Below are 18483 nucleotides of genomic sequence, written 5' to 3' on the forward strand. Positions count from 1 at the left end.
GGGTGGGTAGTGATTGAGAGGGTGGGATCTGGAGGTTGGGTAGTGATTGAGAGGGTGGGATCTGGAGGGGGTGGGAAGGGGAAGGGGGGGTTAGTGACTCAGAGGGTGGGATCTGGAGGGTGGGTAGTGATTGAGAGGGTGGGTAGTGACTCAGAGGGTGGGATCTGGAGGGTGGGTAGTGATTGAGAGGGTGGGATCTGGAGGGTGGGTAGTGATTGAGAGGGTGGGATCTGGAGGTTGGGTAGTGATTGAGAGGGTGGGATCTGGAGGGTGGGTAGTGATTGAGAGGGTGGGATCTGGAGGGTGGGTAGTGATTGAGAGGGTGGGATCTGGAGGGTGGGTAGTGATTGAGAGGGTGGGATCTGGAGGGTGGATAGTGATTGAGAGGGTGGGATCTGGAGGTTGGGTAGTGATTGAGAGGGTGGGATCTGGAGGGGGTGGGGGGGGAAGGGGGGGTTAGTGACTCAGAGGGTGGGATCTGGAGGGTGGGTAGTGATTGAGAGGGTGGGTAGTGATTGAGAGGGTGGGATCTGGAGGGCGGGTAGTGATTGAGAGGGTGGGATCTGGAGGGTGGGTAGTGATTGAGAGGGTGGGATCTGGAGGTTGGGTAGTGATTGAGAGGGTGGGATCTGGAGGGGGTGGGAAGGGGAAGGGGGGGTTAGTGACTCAGAGGGTGGGATCTGGAGGGTGGGTAGTGATTAAGAGGGTGGGATCTGGAGGGTGGGTAGTGATTGAGAGGGTGCGATCTGGAGGGGTGTGGGGGAGAGGGGAGCAGTCAGGAGAGGAAACGAGGGGGGTGGGGTATGAGGGGCGTGGTAATCACAAGGGGATCGACTGGGAGATGGCGAAATGTGTGGGATCAGGAGCTGGGGAGGGGGGGGGTAACGGAGAGATGTCTGACAGCTGCCTGTAGTTTTAATGTGGAGCCGGGAGCTACACATTCAACAACAACGTGTATTTATATAGCGCCTTTAACGTAGCGAAATGTCCCAAGGTGCTTCCCAGGAGTATTGTGAGATAAACAATTTGACATCGAGCCGCATAACTAGAAATTAGCGCAGGTGACTATAAGCTTGGTCACAGAGGTCGGTTTTAAGGATCGTCTTGAAGGAGGAGAGAGAGGTAGAGAGGTAGAGAGGTTTAGGGAGGGAGTTCCAGAGCTTGGGGCTCAGGCAACAGAAGGCACGGCCACCGATGGTTGAGCGATTATAATCAGGGATGCTCAAGAGGGCAGAGTTAGAGGAGTGCAGACATCTCGGGGGGTTGTGGGGCTGGAGGAGATTACAGAGATAGGGAGGGGCGAGTCAATGGAGGGATTTGAAAATAAGGATGAGTTAAGTATTTTTTTAAAGGTACCTCTTTCGGTGGTTGTCCCTTTAAGGACAGCCTGTTAGGCCGTGTGTCGACCTTGGTTTTCCTGAATGTAGCCTTGTGGTGGCTGTGTTTAGGGCAAGCCAATGTGGTAACAGAGGCCCCAGGGACTGGTGGCGTGTCCTTCAGTTGCCTATGGCCCTGGGCGCCTCGTCTAATATGGCGGGAGTTATGGAGAATTTTAGCTAGGAGGAAAGATTGGAGATGTTGGGTCTGTTTTCTTTGGAACAGAGGAGGCTGAGGGGAGACCTTACTGAGGTGTATAAAATTATAAAGGGGCCTGGATAGAGTGGATAGGAAGGACCTATTTCCCTTGGCAGAGGGCTCAACAACCAAGGGGGCGTAGATTTAAAGTAATTGGTAGAAGGTTTGGAGGAGAACTTTTTTCACCCAGAGGGTGGTGGGGGTCTGGAACTCACTGCCTGAAAGGGTGGTAGAGGCAGAAACCCTCACCACATTTAAAAAGTACTTGGATGTGCACCTGAAGTGCTGTAACCTACAGGGCTACGGACCGAGAGCTGGAAAGTGGGATTAGGCTGGGTGGCTCTTGGTCGGCCGTCACGGACACGATGGGCCGAATGGCCTCCTTCCGTGCTGTGAATTACGATGATGCTGTGAGGTCCATTTCCGACATGCATTCCGCCATCTTGGATACTTTGCCGACCGTCTATCCCCTGCAAAACAGGCCTTTTGAAGTTCTTGGCCAATGTGTGTTTGCTTGGCTCGAATCGGTGGCAGTCTTGTGTCAGAAAGTTGCGGGTTCTAGACCCTGGCGTCCCAAATCGTGCTCGGCCCACGCTCCGGGAGGGAGAAAGTTACAGAACAAAAGTGGGTCGTGCTTCTGTTCCAACATGGCAAGGCCGGTAATTGGTCTGTGCCTCAACAATGGGGAGGTTTGCTAATTGCTGGGTTTAAAAATATCCCTCTCGCTTTTGTCAGGATATAATTCAGCGCAGGTTTTCTCAAAATAGAAGCTTAATCGCGGGAGCATTTGTCACCGAATTCCCCCTCCGGCACCAGGGGAACGAGGTTCCAGCAGGGAATCACCAAGATCGGGAACGCAGATTGAAAGCAGTGTCAGGAAAGCACCCAGCGTCAGCCAACATCTGAGAGACAAACGGTTAACGGGTCCGGTTCCAAACTTCAGGAGTTTAGTTCCAACCCCCCCCCCCTCCCCCCAGTCCTCCACCCAAATGCACCTCGGGGAAAATATATCGGCCTCGGAGTGAGAGCACCTCAGATTCCTCAGACTGATACCGGGGCTGAAAGGATTCAATTCCGAGGCCAGGGTGCAGAGACTGGGCATGCATTTCCTCGAGTGTAGAAGATTAAGGGGTGATCTAATCGAGGGGTTTAAGATGATTAAAGGGTTCGATAGATAGAGTAGATAGAAAGAAACTGATCACTCTGCTGGGGGGAGTCCAGGACGAAAAGAAAAGAAAGGCTTGCATTTATATAGCGCCTCTCACAACCACCGGATATCTCAAAGCGCTTTACAACCAATGAAGTACTTTTGGAGTGCAGTCACTGTTGTACTGTGGGAAACGCAGCAGCCAATTTGCGCACAGCAAGCTCCCACAAACAGCAATGTGATAACGACCAGATAATCTGTTTTAGTGATGTTGGTTGAGGGATAAATATTGGCCCCAGGTCACCGGGGAGAGCTCCCCTGCTCTTCTTCAAAATAGTGCCATGGGATCGTTTACATCCACCTGAGAGAGCAGACGGGGTCTCATCCGAAAGACGGCACTTCTGACAGTGCGGCGCTCCCTCAGTACTGCCCCTCTGACAGTGCAGCACTCCCTCAGTACTACCCCTCCGACAGTGCGGCACTCCCTCAGTACTACCCCTCCGACAGTGCGGCACTCCCTCAGTACTACCCCTCTGACAGTGCGGCACTCCTTCAGTACTGCCCCTCCGACAGTGTGGACCTCCCTCAGTACTGCCCCTCCGACAGTGTGGCCCTCCCTCAGTACTGCCCCTCTGACAGTGCAGCACTCCCTCAGTACTGCCCCTCCGACAGTGTGGCCCTCCCTCAGTACTGCCCCTCTGACAGTGCAGCACTCCCTCAGTACTGCCCCTCCAACAGAGCAACGCTCCCTCAGTACTGTACTGGAAGTGTTAGTCCAGATTATGTGCTCCAGTCTCTGGACTAGGACTTGAACCCACGACCTTGTGACTCAGAGGCGAGAGTGCTACCCACTGAGCCTCGGCTGACCCCTTGATCGACTAAAGCCCAGCAAAAAGATTGCCAATAAATAGCACACTTACCCGAGGTCGACATTACTCACCTGACTGCAGAGGCGGTCCCAGCACGGCGCTACGGGTCGGGCGTGATCCAAATACCAAGCTGGTGTCGATGGTATGCAATAACACATCAGTAGGGTAAAACTAAACTGTCCTCACAAAGGCGTTGTACACTGCTCGCCACTTCCTGACAGTACTGCTGCGCATTCCCCCGCAAACCTGGCAGCGAATGTATCGGCGGGGCACTGGAAGCTGGCCCAGTAACACAAGAAATAGGAGCAGGAGTCGGCCATTCGGCCCCTCGAGCCTGCTCCGCCATTCAATAAGATCATGGCTGATCTGATCATGGACTCAGCTCCACTTCCCTGCCCGCTCCCCATAACCCTTTACTCCCTTATCGCTCAAAAATCTGTCTATCTCCGCTTTAAATATATTCAATGACCCAGCCCCCACAGCTCTCTGGGGCAGAGAATTCCACAGATTTACAACCCCCTGGGGGAAGAAATTCCTCCTCATCTCAGTTTGAAATGGGCGGCCCCTTATTCTAAGACTACATCCCCTAGTTTTAGTTTCCCCTATCAGTGGCAATATCCTCTCTGCATCCACCTTATCGAGCCCCCTCATTATCTTATATGTTTCGATAAGATCACCTCTCATTCTTCTGAATTCCAATGAGTATAGACCCAACCCACTCAACCTTTCCTCATAAGTCAACCCCCTCATCTCCGGAATCAACCGAATGAACCTTCTCTGAACTGCCTCCAATGCAAGTATATCCTTCCTTAAATATGGAGACCAAAACTGTACGCAATACTCCAGGTGTGGCCTCACCAATACCCTGTACAGTTGTAGCAGGACTTCTCTGCTTTTATACTCTATCCCCCCTTGCAATAAAGGCCAACATTCCATTTGCCTTCCTGATCACTTGCTGTACCTGCATACCAACTTTTTGTGTTTCATGCACAAGGATCCCCAGGTCCCTCTGTACTGCAGCACTTTGCAATTTTTCTCCATTTAAATTAGAATTTGCTTTTCTATTTTTTTTTCTGCCAAAGTGGATAACCTCACATTTTCCCACATTATACTCCATCTGGCAGATTTTTGCCTGGTGATTACCACCGCTGCTGCTGCCCCTCCAGGGCGCTAACAGGGGCAACAGAAGACCCAAAATGCAGCCCTGTACGTACTGAACACAATGTTTGGCAGATAGAAACTAGAATCACCGAGTCTTACATAACAGGGGGAGGCCCGTTGTCTGTGTCGGCTCTCTGAAAGAGAACGCCAATTAGTCCCACTCCAACACGCTCTTTCCCCTTAGCCCTGCACATTTCTCCAATTCAGGTATTTATCCTTTTGAAAGTTACTGTCGAACCTGCCTCCCTTTCAGGCAGCGCGTTCCAGATCACAACATCTCGCTGTATTTAAAATAAAATCTCTTCATCTCCCTCTCTGGTTTTTTTGACAATCACCTTAAATCGTGGGCCGCCCCGACCTGTGAGAGCACCACCGCAGGTTGGGGCTATAAATAGAGCTGGGACGCTGGGCCCTGGAACACCGTGGGCGGAGGGTACGGGGCCCAGGGGCAGCATGGGCCCAGCCCACACTGCAATATGTGTGCGCACTGGGTCCGTGCAGCAGAGCTGGATATTGGTTAACCCTCGCCACTGGACCAAGGCCTAGCTCTGTCGAGCCCGTGTGGTGGCTGGTGTGCAACGGTCACCCCACGTTAAAATAATCCACGCACAGGCATCTTCCACCCCCATCAATTGGAGTTCAGGACTGGAACATCGGGTCCTTCATTGAAACACCTGTGAACTCTCATGGAAGCAAGTCATCCTCGTTCGAGGGACTGCCTATGATGAGGTGTCCTCTGGTTACCGAACCTCCTGCCACTGGAAACAGTTTCCCCTTATTCAATCTATCAAAACTCATGATTTTGAACACCTCTATTAAATCTCCTCTGAACCTTGTCCGCTCTATGGAGAACAATCCCAGCCTCTCCACATAATGGAAGTTCCTCATCCCCGGAACCATTCTGGTAAATCCCTTCCGCACCCTCTCCAAAGACTTGTCATCTTTCCTAAAATGCGGTGCCCAGAATTGGACACAGTACTTCAGCTGGGGCCTAACCAGGGATTTATAAAGGTTTATCAATAACTTTGTTGCTTCTGTACTCTCTCCCTCTATTTCTAAAGCCAAGAATCCCATGTGCTTTTTAAACAGCTTTCTCAACCAATCCTGCCACCTTCAAAGATTTGTGTATATGCACCCCCAGGTCTCTCTGTTCCGACACCCCCTTTAGAATTAAGAACAGAAGAACATAAGAATTAGGAGCAGGAGTCGGCCATTCGGCCCCTCGAGCCTGCTCCGCCATTCAATAAGATCATGGCTGATCATTGACCTCAACTCCACCTTCCCGCCCGATCCCTCGATTCCAAAAATCTATCGATCTCAGCCTTGAATATACTCAACGACTGAGCCTTCACAGACCTCTGGGGCAGAGAATTCCAAAGATTCACCAGCCTCTGAGTGAAGAAATTCCTCCTCATCTCAGTCCTAAATGGCCGACCCCTTATCCTGAGACTGTGACCCCTGGTTCTATACTCCCCAGCCCGGGGGAAACAGCCTCTCAGCATCTACCCTGTCAATCCCCCTCAGAATGTTTCAATGAGATCACCTCTCATTCTTCTAAACTCCAGAGAGTACAGGCCCAATTTGCTCAACCTCTCCTCATAGGACAGCCCTCTCATTCCAGGATTCAATCTAGTGAACCTCCGTTGCACTGCCTCCAAGGCAAGTATCTCCTTCCTTAGATAAGGAGACCAAAACTGTACACAGTACTCCAGCTAGTCCCACTCCCCCGCCCTTTCCCCGTAGCCCTGCAAATTTGTTACCTTCAGGTACTTATCCAACTCCCTTTTGAAAGCCACGATTGAGTCTGCCTCCACCACCCTCTCAGGCAGCGCATTCCAGATCCTAACCACTCGCTGCATAAAAAAGTTTTTCCTCATATCGCCTTTGGTTCTTCTGCCAATCACCTTCAATCTGTGTCCTCTGGTTGTCGACCCTTCCACCAATGGGAACAGTTTCTCTATCTACTCTGTCCGGGCCCCTCATGATTTTGAACACCTCGATCAAATCTCCTCTCAACCTTCTCTGCTCCAAGGAGAACAACCCCAGCTTCTCCAGTCTATCCAATAAGAATTTGTATTTGTATGAGGGGGCTTGACAAGGCGGATGCAGAGAGGATGTTTCCACTGATAGGGGAGATTAGAACTAGGGGCAGAACTAGGACCAGAACTAGGTTAGTAAAGACAAACGCAGGACCCCTGCAGTCAGAATCAGGGGAAGTCATAACTGGGAACAAAGAAATGGCAGATCAATTGAACAAGTACTTTGGTTCGGAATTCACTAAGGAGGACACAAACTTTCCGGATATAAAAGGGGTCAGAGGGTCTAGTAAGAAGGAGGAACTGAGGGAAATCCTTATTGGTCAGGAAATTGTGTTGGGGAAATTGATGGGATTGAAGGCCGATAAATCCCCAGGGCCTGATGGTCTGCATCCCAGAGTACTTAAGGAGGTGGCCTTGGAAATAGCGGATGCATTGACAGTCATTTTCCAACATTCCATAGACTCTGGATCAGTTCCCATGGAGTGGAGGGTAGCCAATGTAACCCCACTTTTTAAAAAAGGGAGAGAGAAAACAGGGAATTATAGACCGGTCAGCCTGACCTCAGTAGTGGGTAGAATGATGGAATCAATTATTAAGGATGTCATAGCAGCGCATTTGGAAAGAGGTGACATGATAGGTCCAAGTCAGCATGGATTTGTGAAAGGGAAATCATGCTTGACAAATCTTCTAGAATTTTTTGAGGATGTTTCCAGTAGAGTGGACAAGGGAGAACCAGTTGATGTGGTGTATTTGGACTTTCAGAAGGCTTTTGACAAAGTCCCACACAAGAGATTAATATGCAAAGTTAAAGCACATGGGATTGGGGGTAGTGTGCTGACGTGGATTGAGAACTGGTTGTCAGACAGGAAGCAAAGAGTAGGAGTAAATGGTTACTTTTCAGAATGGCAGGCCGTGACTAGTGGGGTACCGCAAGGTTCTGTGCTGGGGCCCCAGCTGTTTACATTGTACATTAATGATTTAGATGAGGGGATTAAATGTAGTATCTCCACGTTTGCAGATGACACTAAGTTGGGTGGCAGTGTGAGCTGCGAGGAGGATGCTATGAGGCTGCAGAGTGACTTGGATAGGTTAGGTGAGTGGGCAAATGCAGGGCAGATGAAGTATAATGTGGATAAATGTGAGGTTATCCACTTTGGTGGTAAAAACAGAGAGACAGACTATTATCTGAATGGTGACAGATTAGGAAAAGGGAGGTGCAACGAGACCTGAGTGTCATGGTACATCAGTCATTGAAGGTTGGCATGAAGGTACAGCAGGCGGTTAAGAAAGTAAATGGCATGTTGGCCTTCATAGCGAGGGGATTTGAGTACAGGGGCAGGGAGGTGTTACTACAGTTGTACAGGTCCTTGGTGAGGCCACACCTGGAGTATTGTGTACAGTTTTGGTCTCCTAACTTGAGGAAGGACATTCTTGCTATTGAGGGAGTGCAGCGAAGGTTCACCAGACTGATTCCCGGGATGGCGGGACTGACATATCAAGAAAGATTGGATCAACTGGGCTTGTATTCACTGGAGTTCAGAAGAATGAGAGGGGATCTCTTAGAAACGTTTAAAATTTTGACGCGTTTGGACAGGTTAGATGCAGGAAGAATGTTCCCAATGTTGGAGAAGTCCAGAACCAGGGGTCACAGTCTAAGGATAAGGGATAAGCCATTTAGGACCGAGATGAGGAGAAACTTCTTCACCCAGAGAGTGGTGAACCTGTGGAATTCTCTACCACAGAAAGTTGTTGAGGCCAATTCACTAAATATATTCAAAAAGGAGTTAGATGTAGTCCTTACTACTAGGGGGATCAAGGGGCATGGCGAGAAAGCAGGAATGGGGTACTGAAGTTACATGTTCAGCCATGAACTCATTGAATGGCGATGCAGGCTCAAAGGGCCGAATGGCCTACTCCTGCACCTATTTTCTCTGTTTCTATAATCTTAGAATAAGGGGCCGCCCATTTAAAACTGAGATGAGGAGGAATTTCTTCTCTGAGGGTTGTGAATCTGTGGAATTCGCTGCCTCAGAGAGCTGTGGAAGTTGGGACATTGAATAAATTTAAGACAGAGATAGACAGTTTCTTAAACGATAAGGGAATAAGGGGTTATGGGGAGCGGGCGGGGAAGTGGACCTGAGTCCATGATCGGATCAGCCATGATCGTATTAAATGGCGGAGCAGGCTCGAGGGGCCGTATGGCGTACTCCTGCTCCTATTTCTTATGTTCTTATGTTCTTACTTATATACTCAATCACTGCTCATAGGGCAATCCTCCCCATCCCAGGAATCAATTGTACCATTTAGTACTATGCCTCTCTGCATTCCTCCTTCTAAATTGCCTCATTTCACGCTGGGATAGCAGGACTGTTGCATGAGGAGAGATTGGGTCGACGAGGCCTGTATTCGCTTGCGTTTAGAAGAATGAGAGGGGCTCTCATTGAAACGTATAAAATTCTGACTGGGTTGGATAGACTGGATGCGGGGAGGATGTTTCCCCGGGGCTGGGAAGTCTAGAACAAGGGGTCACAGTCTCAGGATACGGGGCAGGAAATTTAGGACCGAGATGAGGAGAAATGTTTTCACTCAGAGGGTGGTGAACCTGTGGAATTCTCTACCACAGATGGCTGTGGAGGCCAAGTCACTGAATATATTTAAGAGGGAGATAGATAGATTTCGAGACACAAGAGGCATCAAGGGGTGTGGGGAGAAAGCGGGACTATGGTGTTGAGATAGAGGATCAGCCATGATCATGTTGAATGGCGGTGCCGGCTCGAAGAGCCGAATGGCCTACTGCTGCTCCTAGTTTCTATGTTTCTATAATCGATGAATCTTGTTTTGAAATATTGTTTCTCTAGGTGACCACGGTGAACTTGAACAACATGCTGTGCCCGGCCATCTCGGACCCCTTCCACGGACCCTTCTACCGGATGTGGGCGTCTGTCCACCAGACGGCCTTGCTGCTGGTACACGGCAAGCTGCTCATTCTGCTCTCCCACGCCCTGCCCGTCCTGGCCCGGTGCCTCCGCGCGGACTCACCGCCACGGTTACAGAAACTGGACTGAGCGGCACTCCGCTGGGAAGAGTCGGTGCAGGTAACGTGTGCGGAGATTACGGGAATGATGCGATGACCCCCCCCTCCCCCCCCCCAAAAAAAAAGGACTGGTGGCGGAGCGCCGCGGAACCAACAAATAACCAAAAAATAATTAAGACAAAGGCCTCCCGCAGAAGAGAGGGGGAAGAGAAGTCGGTGACGACAACCAGGACTTTGGTAGAACGTCGTGTTGGGTGGCCGGAGTTCCCCAGGACATGTCCTCCAACGGTGGGCAAAAATAAGCCACCCAACACATCAAATTGGATTTAGATTCTGCTCTTCCAGTGCGTGGTGTACTGAGAGAAGTGTTATACAGGGCCTTGGTGAGACCGCACCTGGAGTATTGTGCGCAGTTTGGGTCTCCTTACCTGAGAAAGGATATACTTGCCATAGAGGGAGTGCAGCGAAGGTTCACCAGACTGATTCCTGGGGTGGCAGGACTGTCGAATGAGGAGAGATTGGGCCGACTAGACCTGTATTCACTAGAGTCTAGAAGAATGAGAGGGGATCTCATTGAAACATATAAAATTCTGACTGGATTGGACAGACTGGATGTGGGGAGGATGTTTCCCCTGGCTGGGAAGTCTAGAACAAGGGTCACAGTCTCAGAATACAGGGTAGGAAATTTAGGACCGAGATAAGGAGAAATGTTTTCACTCAGAGGGTGGTGAACCTGTGGAATTCTCTACCACAGAAGGCTGTGGAGGCCAAGTCACTGAATATATTTAAGAGGGAGATAGATAGATTTCTAGACACAAAAGGGGTATGGGGAGAAAGCGGGAATATGGTGTTGAGATAGAGGATCAGCCATGATCATATCGAATGGCGGTGCTGACTCGAAGGGCCGAATGGCCTGCTACTGCTCCTATTTTCTATGTTTCTAAGATCTTGAATGACGGGACACAAGGACCAGTACAGGTCCTGGTGAATCATTTGCTTCACGTAGAAAGGAAAATGCACCTCGACATCATGAAAGTCTCTCGCTCTCCAGTGAACAAGAAAGACTTGCATTCATATAGCGCCTTTCACGACCACCGGACGCCCCAAAGCGCTTCACAGCCAATGAAGTACTTTCTGGAGTGCAGTCACTGTTGTAATGTGGGAAACACGGTTCAGCTAATTTGCGCACAGCAAGCTCCCACACACAGCAATGTGATAATATGGACAGGTAAAGACCCTCTGGTTCATCGAGCCTGTCCCACACAAATTGCCACACCTTGTGTATCACAACGTATACACTCCCCACCCCAACCGAAACCACGCGATCTCCTGGGAGAGGCAAAAAACAGATTAAAAAAACTCCGGCCAATTTGGGGGGGGGGGGAATAAAATCTGGGAAATTCCTCTCCGCCCCATCCAGGCGATGGAAACTAGTCCAGGAGATCACTCTGGTCATTAAATTCCCTGCAGTACTTACCCTCTGGAAGAGTTCATCTCCGCCGCAGCCAGAAACCAATCCAGCTTTGTTTGGAGGAGTTCAGTGATTCTGCATCCACCACATGAGAGGGCAGTATGTTCCAGAGACCTACTGTGCTCTGGGAAAAGAACCACCTCCTGACATCTAACCTAGATCTAGCCCCATACAACTTAAATTTGTGACCCCTGGTCCTGCCTAACTTATTTAATTGAAATAAATGGTCAGCTGGAACACCGTCTATTCCCTTCATTATTTTATAAACCTCAGTCATATTCCCCCTATGTCTACGCTGCTCTAAGGTAAAGAGTCCCAACTCTTTTAGCCTATCTTGATAACTAATATGCTTTAGACTTGGGATTAGTACAGTGGCCCTCTTCTGCACCCTTTCCAGAGCCTCAATATCACCCACCATGTGAGGGGACCAAAACTGGACATAGTATTCCAAGGGCGGCCTGACTAAGGTCTTGGACAAGGACAAAACAGTACGCCTCGTCTTATACTCCATGTCCTATGGATACACCCCAACACCCTATTTGCTCCAGCTATCGCTGTACAGCATTGCTCATGTACCTTTAAGGATGTATGCACTAGAATGCCCAAAACTCTATCCATCTCCACCATCTTTAATGCCTTTCCCTGGAGGGTGTATGAATGTTGAGCATTTGCCCTGCCCACGTGCACAACACTGCATTTTCCAGTTTTGAGCCCAGTATCCCAACACATTGAGATCTGCCTGAAGCAACGAGCATTTTCTGCAGTTCTAACATTCACACAGATCTTGGCATTATCTGCAAAAATAATGACCAGATAACCTGTTTCAGTGATGTTGATTGAGGGATAAATATTGGCCCCAGGACACCGGGGAGAACTCCCCTGCTCTTCTTTGAAATAGTGCCATGGGATGTTTTACATCCATCTGATAGGGCAGTCTCGGTTTAACGTCTCATCCGAACCACAGCACCTCCAACAGTGCAGCTCTCCCTCAGCACTGCCCCTCCAGCACTGCGGCACTCCCTCAGCGCTGCCCCTCCGACAGTGCGGCACTCCCTCAGTACTGCCCCTCCGACAGTGAGGCACTCCCTCAGTGCTGCCCCTCCGACAGTGCGGCACTCCCTCAGTGCTGCCCCTCCGACGGTGCGGCACTCCCTCAGTACTGCCCCTCCGACAGTGCGACACTCCCTCCGTACTGCCCCTCCGACAGTGCGGCACTCCCTCAGTACTGCCCCTCCGACAGTGCGGCGCTCCCTCAGTACTGCCCCTCCGACAGTGCGGCACCCCCTCAGTACTGCCCCTCCGACAGTGCGGAGCTCCCTCAGTACTGCCCCTCCAACAGTGCGGCGCTCCCTCAGTACTGCCCCTCCGACAGTGCGGCGCTCCCTCAGTACTGCCCCTCCGACAGTGCGGCGCTCCCTCAGTACTGCACTGGGAGTGTCAGCCTAGATTTTTGTCCTCAAGTCTCTGGAGTGTGACTTGGGACCACGATCTCCTGACATTGTGCGGAATCGAAATGGCCTCGTGCCAACAGTGCCACTGTTTTTTTTCAAGTGGTCCGCTTGTGTACAGAAGGGTGATTGAAGTCCGTGACCAAGTCCGGTTGTGCGTGGTCCGAGAGGGATGTGTTTGTACAGATCTCGAAGAGGAAGCCAGGCCAAGAATACTTTGCTCTTTCCGATAAATGGAGCGAAGGATATCATTCATCACTTTTTTTTTGACGAATTGTTTTTTCCCGGTGTTGGTTTTGTTTATGTGGTGAGTTGAGAAGATATTATCACGGGAAGTGATTTAGGGAATTACTGAATCAGACAGTGCACTCGTAATTGAATTACGATCGTAAAGCCACAATCTAGATCCGACTGATGGTTTGAAAGCCTTCTGTTTCTGCTGATAAGAACATATGAAACAGGAGTCGGCCATTTGACTCCTCGAGTCTGCTCCGCCATTCAATACGATCGTGGCTGATCCAATCATGGACTCAGCTCCACTTCCCTGCCCGCTCCCCATAACCCTTGATTCTCCTATACTTCAAAAATCTGTCTATCGCCACCTTAAATATATTCAATGACCCAGCCTCCACAGCTCTCTGGGGCAGAGAATTCCAAAGATTCACCACCCTCTGAGTGAAGAAATTCCTTCTCATCTCAGTCCTAAATGGCTGACCCCTTATCCTGAGACTGTGACCCCTGGTTCTAGACTCCCCAGCCCGGGGGAAACATCCTCCCTGCATCTACCCTGTCAATCCCCCTCAGAATCTTGTCTGTTTCAATGAGATCACCTCTCATTCTTCTAAACTCTAGAGAGTCACTCACTCATTGGCGGTCCTTCGAAACGAGGATGACATGTTTCCACGGCAAAAAAGGACTAGTTCACAGGTGTTTCAATGAAGGACCTAATATTCCAGATCCTGAACTACATCCTGAAGGGTGGAAGATGCCTGTGCGTGGATTTTTTTAACGTGGGGTGACCGTTGCACACCAGCCACCACACGGGCTTGACAGAGCGAGGTCTTGGTCCAGCGGCAAGGGTTAACCAGGACGACTGGAGACCAGCTCTGCTGCACGGGCCTAGTGCGCACACATATCGCGCAGTGTGGGCTGGGCCCGTGCTGCCCCTGGGCCCCTGGCCCTGAACTCACGCCTCCCCTGGGCCCCGATCACATCGCTCCACAGTCTCTCGCCGCTCCTGCTGTGTCTGCCCACGCTCCAATCACCGACCTGGACCTTGATGACATCACTCTTCGCTGCCGTCGCCCTCCTGCACCAGCTCGCGCTGCTCCCTGGAGTAGTATGCCTCCACGCTGCTCCCGGGGCCGCTCACCGCTCCTTTTATGGCCCCGACCTGCCGCTGGTGTTCTCACGCAACCTACACAATCTCTCCTCATAAGGCAGCCCTCTCATCCCAGGAATCAATCCGTTGCACCAGCATCAAGGCACGTATATCCTTCTTTAGATAAGGAGATGTGGGTTTGGCCACTGTAAGTCAATCCTTGTGGGCGTAAGTCCCGAATTCGATATTAATTTGCAAATCCCGCCGAAGGACTGCTGCGCGAAACTCAAAAGACTGATATTGACGCAGCAGTGGGCTGTTCTTCTCAGAGTAGGATTTGAAGAGCAACTGGGGCGAGCTTTAATAAAAAAATTGCTGCAAACACTCAGAGGGTATCTGTGGAGAGAGAAACAGAGTTAACGTTTCAGGTCGCTGACCCTTCGTCCGAGCTGGAAAAGGTTAGTGATGTAGACTCGAGTTTAGGAGAATGAGAGGGGATCTCACTGAAACGTATAAAATTCTGACGGGGTTGGACAGACTGGATGTGGGGAGGATGTTTCCCCCGAGCTGGGAAGTCTAGAACAAGGGCTCACAGTCTCAGGATACGGGTTAGGAAATTTAGGACCGAGATGAGGAGAAATGTTTTCACTCAGAGGGTGGTGAACCTGTGGAATTCTCTACCACAGAAGGCTGTTGTCATGTATTCAACCAGCATTGTAACCCATGCAGCATTGTAACTCCTAACCTGGACCTTCAGGTATAAAAGGGGAAGCTCCACCCACCTTCATCACTTGAGTGCTAAGGAATAAAGGACAGGTCACAGACTGACCTTCTCTCAAGCATGGGCCTCGTGTGCATTTAAACTGTGTCGTAAGGACGTATCAATGGCGACAAGAAACTGGGATTTAAACCACGCGAGCATGGCCACTAGCAGAACAGACGAGAGATACTGTGTTAAGGAATGGTTGGGACAGAGATTCAACATTGTTAAAGCAGCACACAGTTCTCCAGGCAGACAAGGGCAGTCAGGCATTTAAACCATTTCACAGGCGCAAGGATAAACTCTCGATTCAGGCCGATTGCCTACTGTGGGGAAACCGCGTAGTCATGCCCCAGATGGGCAGAGAGGTGTTCATCAGAGAACTCCACAATGGGCACCCGGGCATTGTCACGATGAAGGCAATTGCCAGGTCACACGTTTGGTGGCCAGGGATAGACGCAGATCTGGAACTTTGTGTTCGCAGGAGCAACACGTGTGCCCAGCTGGGCCATGCGCCCAGGGAAGCCCCCCTTAGCCCCTGGCCATGGCCCGCCAAGCCTTGGTCACGCATCCATGTGGACTACGCAGGTCCTTTCATGGGGAAAATGTTTTTGGTTGTAGTAGACGCCTACTCCAAATGGATCGAGTGTGACATTTTAAATTCAAGCACATCCTCTGCCACGGTAGAAAGTCTACGGGCAATGTTCGCCGCCCACGGTCTACCGGACATCTTGGTCAGCGACAATGGCCCGTGCTTCACAAGCACTGAATTCCAGGACTTCATGGCAGGCAATGGAATTAACCATGTTAGAACGGCACCATTCAAGCCGGCCTCAAACGGCCAGGCAGAACGAGCAGTGCAGATAATCAAACAGGGGATGCTCAGATTCCAAGGGGGTTCCCTACAAACCCGCTTATCACGCCTCCTGTTGGCCTATAGATCCCGACCACACTCGCTCACAGGGGTTCCACCCGCAGAGCTACTAATGAAAAGGACGCTCAAAACCCGATTATCCCTTATACATCCCACCATGAAAGAAATTGTCGAGAGCAGGCGCCAGTCACAATATCACTACCATGACAGGAATGCGAGGGTGCGATGTATTGATGTAAATGATCCTGTTTTTGTCCTAAACTACGCTGCAGGGCCCAAATGGCTCGCAGGCACTGTGGTTGCCAAAGAGGGAAATAGGATTCTGGTAGTTAAACTTACCAATGGACAAATCTGCCGCAAACACGTGGATCAAACAAAAAGGAGGTTCAGCAACCCCATAGAAGAAGCAGAGGAAGAACACGATATAGAGTTCACTCCACCACAGGTGACCGAACACCGGAACCAAAGGGAGGAGAGCCCAGTCACTGTGGGCAGTCCGGACAGGCCTGAGGCACCGCAAACAGCAGACACTCAGGCCAGTGCCCAACAACCGGAGCCCCAACTCAGGCGCTCTACAAGGGAGCGTAAACCACCAGAGAGACTTAACCTGTGATCCCAATAAGACTTTGCGGGGGAGGTGATGTTATGTATTCAGCCAGCATTGTAACCCATGTATAAACTGACCTAAGTTGTACACTGTGAGAACAATGACCACTAGGTGGGAGACACTCCTAACCTGGACCTTCAGGTACAAAAGGGGAAGCTCCACCCACCTTCATCACTTGAGTGCTAAGGAATAACGGACAGGTCACAGACTGACCTTCTCTCAAGCATGGGCCTCGTGTGCATTTATACTGTATAGTAAGGACGTATCAGCTGTGGAGGCCAAGTCACTGAATATATTTAAGAGGGAGATAGATAGATTTCTCGATACAAAAGGCATCAAGGGGTATGGGGAGAAAGCGGGAATATGCTGTTGATATAGAGGACCAGCCATGATCATATTGAATGGTGGTGCAGGCTCGAAGGGCCGAATGGCCTACTACTGCTCCTAGTTTCTAGGTTTCTATGTAAGAGGTTTTAAGCAAGTGCAGAGGCAGAGAAAGGACGGAGGAGAGGGGGAAGCAGTTAGGGAAGGGCAATAAATGCCGGCCCTGCCAGCGACGGCCACATCCTCTGAATACATATATTTTTTTATAAAGGTATAAATTCGTCCAGAACAACCTTAAACTTGGAGCCCGGCCGTTCAGGGGTGATGTCAGGGAGCACTTCTTCACATGAAGGGTGCTGGGAATCTGGAACTCTCTCCCCCAAAATGGCTGTTGAGGCCGGGGGGAAAATGTCAAAACTGAGATAGATAGATTTTTGTTGGGCGAGGGTTTTGAGGGTTATGGAACCAAGGCGGGTAAATGGAGTTACGGTACAGATCAGCCGTGATCTCATTGAATGGTGGAACAGCTTCGAGGGGCTGAATGGCTTCCCGTTCCTCTCTCTTGAGTGGTAATGAAGGGTAAATAAAAGTGAGCCATTAAGTTACGGGCAATTAGGGATGGGCAATGAATGCTGGCCTTGCCAGCGATGCCACATCCCAGGAATTAATATATATTTTTTAAATCAGCATGACGCCCCCTCATGAGTGGATGGTGTGAATCTGTCTCACCACAGTTGGGGGAGGTGGAGGTCGGGTAGTCTTGTACGATCTTCCTACCTATATAGTCGGTCCCAATTAGCATCGCTCCTGTTTGTCCCAGCCTGAACTGTGGGACTTAGAGTTACAGAGACGCTGCAGCTCAGGAACAGGCCATTGGGCCCACCCGCTCTGAGTCGGTGTTTATGCTCCACACCAGCCCCCTCCCACCCCTCTTCATCTCACCCCATCCCCATATCCTTCTATTCCTTTCTCCCTCATGTGTTTATCTAGCTTCCTCTTAAATGCATCACTGGTATTCGCCTCAACTGGACCGGCGTGATTGGGGCCCAGGAGAGACGTGAGTTCAGGGCCCAGGAAAGACGAGGGCCCCAGGGGCAGCACGGGCCTAGCCCACACTGCGATATGTGTGTGCGCACTGGGTCCGTGCAGCAGAGCTGGTCTCCAGTCGTCTTGGTTAACCCTTGCCACTGGACCAAGACCTAGCTCTGTCAAGCCCGTGTGGTGGCTGGTGTGCAACGGTCACCCCACGTTAAAAAAATCCACGCACAGGCATCTTCCACCCTTCAGGATGTAGTTTGGGATCTGGAACATTAGGTCCTTCATTGAAACACCTGTGAACTCATCCCTTTTTTGGCTTGGAAGCAAGTCATCCTCGTTTCGAGGAACTGTCTATGATGATGACCGTGTACAGTTCTGGTCGCCATATTATAAAAAGGATATCGAGACACTGGAGAGGGTGCAAAAATGATTGAAACCAGAACTGCAAGGGTATGCCACAGAGAGTTGTTGATGCCAGTTCGTTAGATATATTCAAAAGGGAGTTAGATGTGGCCCTGACGGCTAAAGGGATCAAGGGGTATGGAGAGAAAGCAGGAAAGGGGTACTGAGGGAATGATCAGCCATGATCATATTGAATGGTGGTGCAGGCTCGAAGGGCCGAATGGCCTACTCCTGCACCTATTTTCTATGTTTCTATACCTATCAGGACAGGATGAACAGACTGGGTCCCTTTTCTCTTGAAAAGAGAAGGCTGAGGGGTGATCTAATAGAGGTCTTCAAAATTCTGAAAGGTTTTGATAGAGTGGATACAGAGAGAATGTTTCCACTTGTGGGGAAGAGGCCCATGGGAATTA

The 18483-nt window shown here is 50.4% G+C and overlaps 1 protein-coding gene across 1 annotated transcript in view; it reads left to right on the forward strand.

Annotated features, from left to right (window-relative positions):
- LOC139275297 (transmembrane protein 164-like) overlaps nt 1-18483 on the forward strand; it is a 94989-nt gene that overhangs the window by 64210 nt on the left and 12296 nt on the right. The window contains exon 6 of the mRNA XM_070892569.1: nt 9650-9886. Within this exon, the coding sequence (XP_070748670.1) occupies nt 9650-9856 (207 nt within the window). The 3' untranslated portion in view covers nt 9857-9886. The remainder of the gene's footprint in view (nt 1-9649; nt 9887-18483) is intronic.

This window comes from Pristiophorus japonicus, chromosome 10 (assembly GCF_044704955.1).
Source record: "Pristiophorus japonicus isolate sPriJap1 chromosome 10, sPriJap1.hap1, whole genome shotgun sequence".
Taxonomy (NCBI): domain Eukaryota; kingdom Metazoa; phylum Chordata; class Chondrichthyes; family Pristiophoridae; genus Pristiophorus; species Pristiophorus japonicus.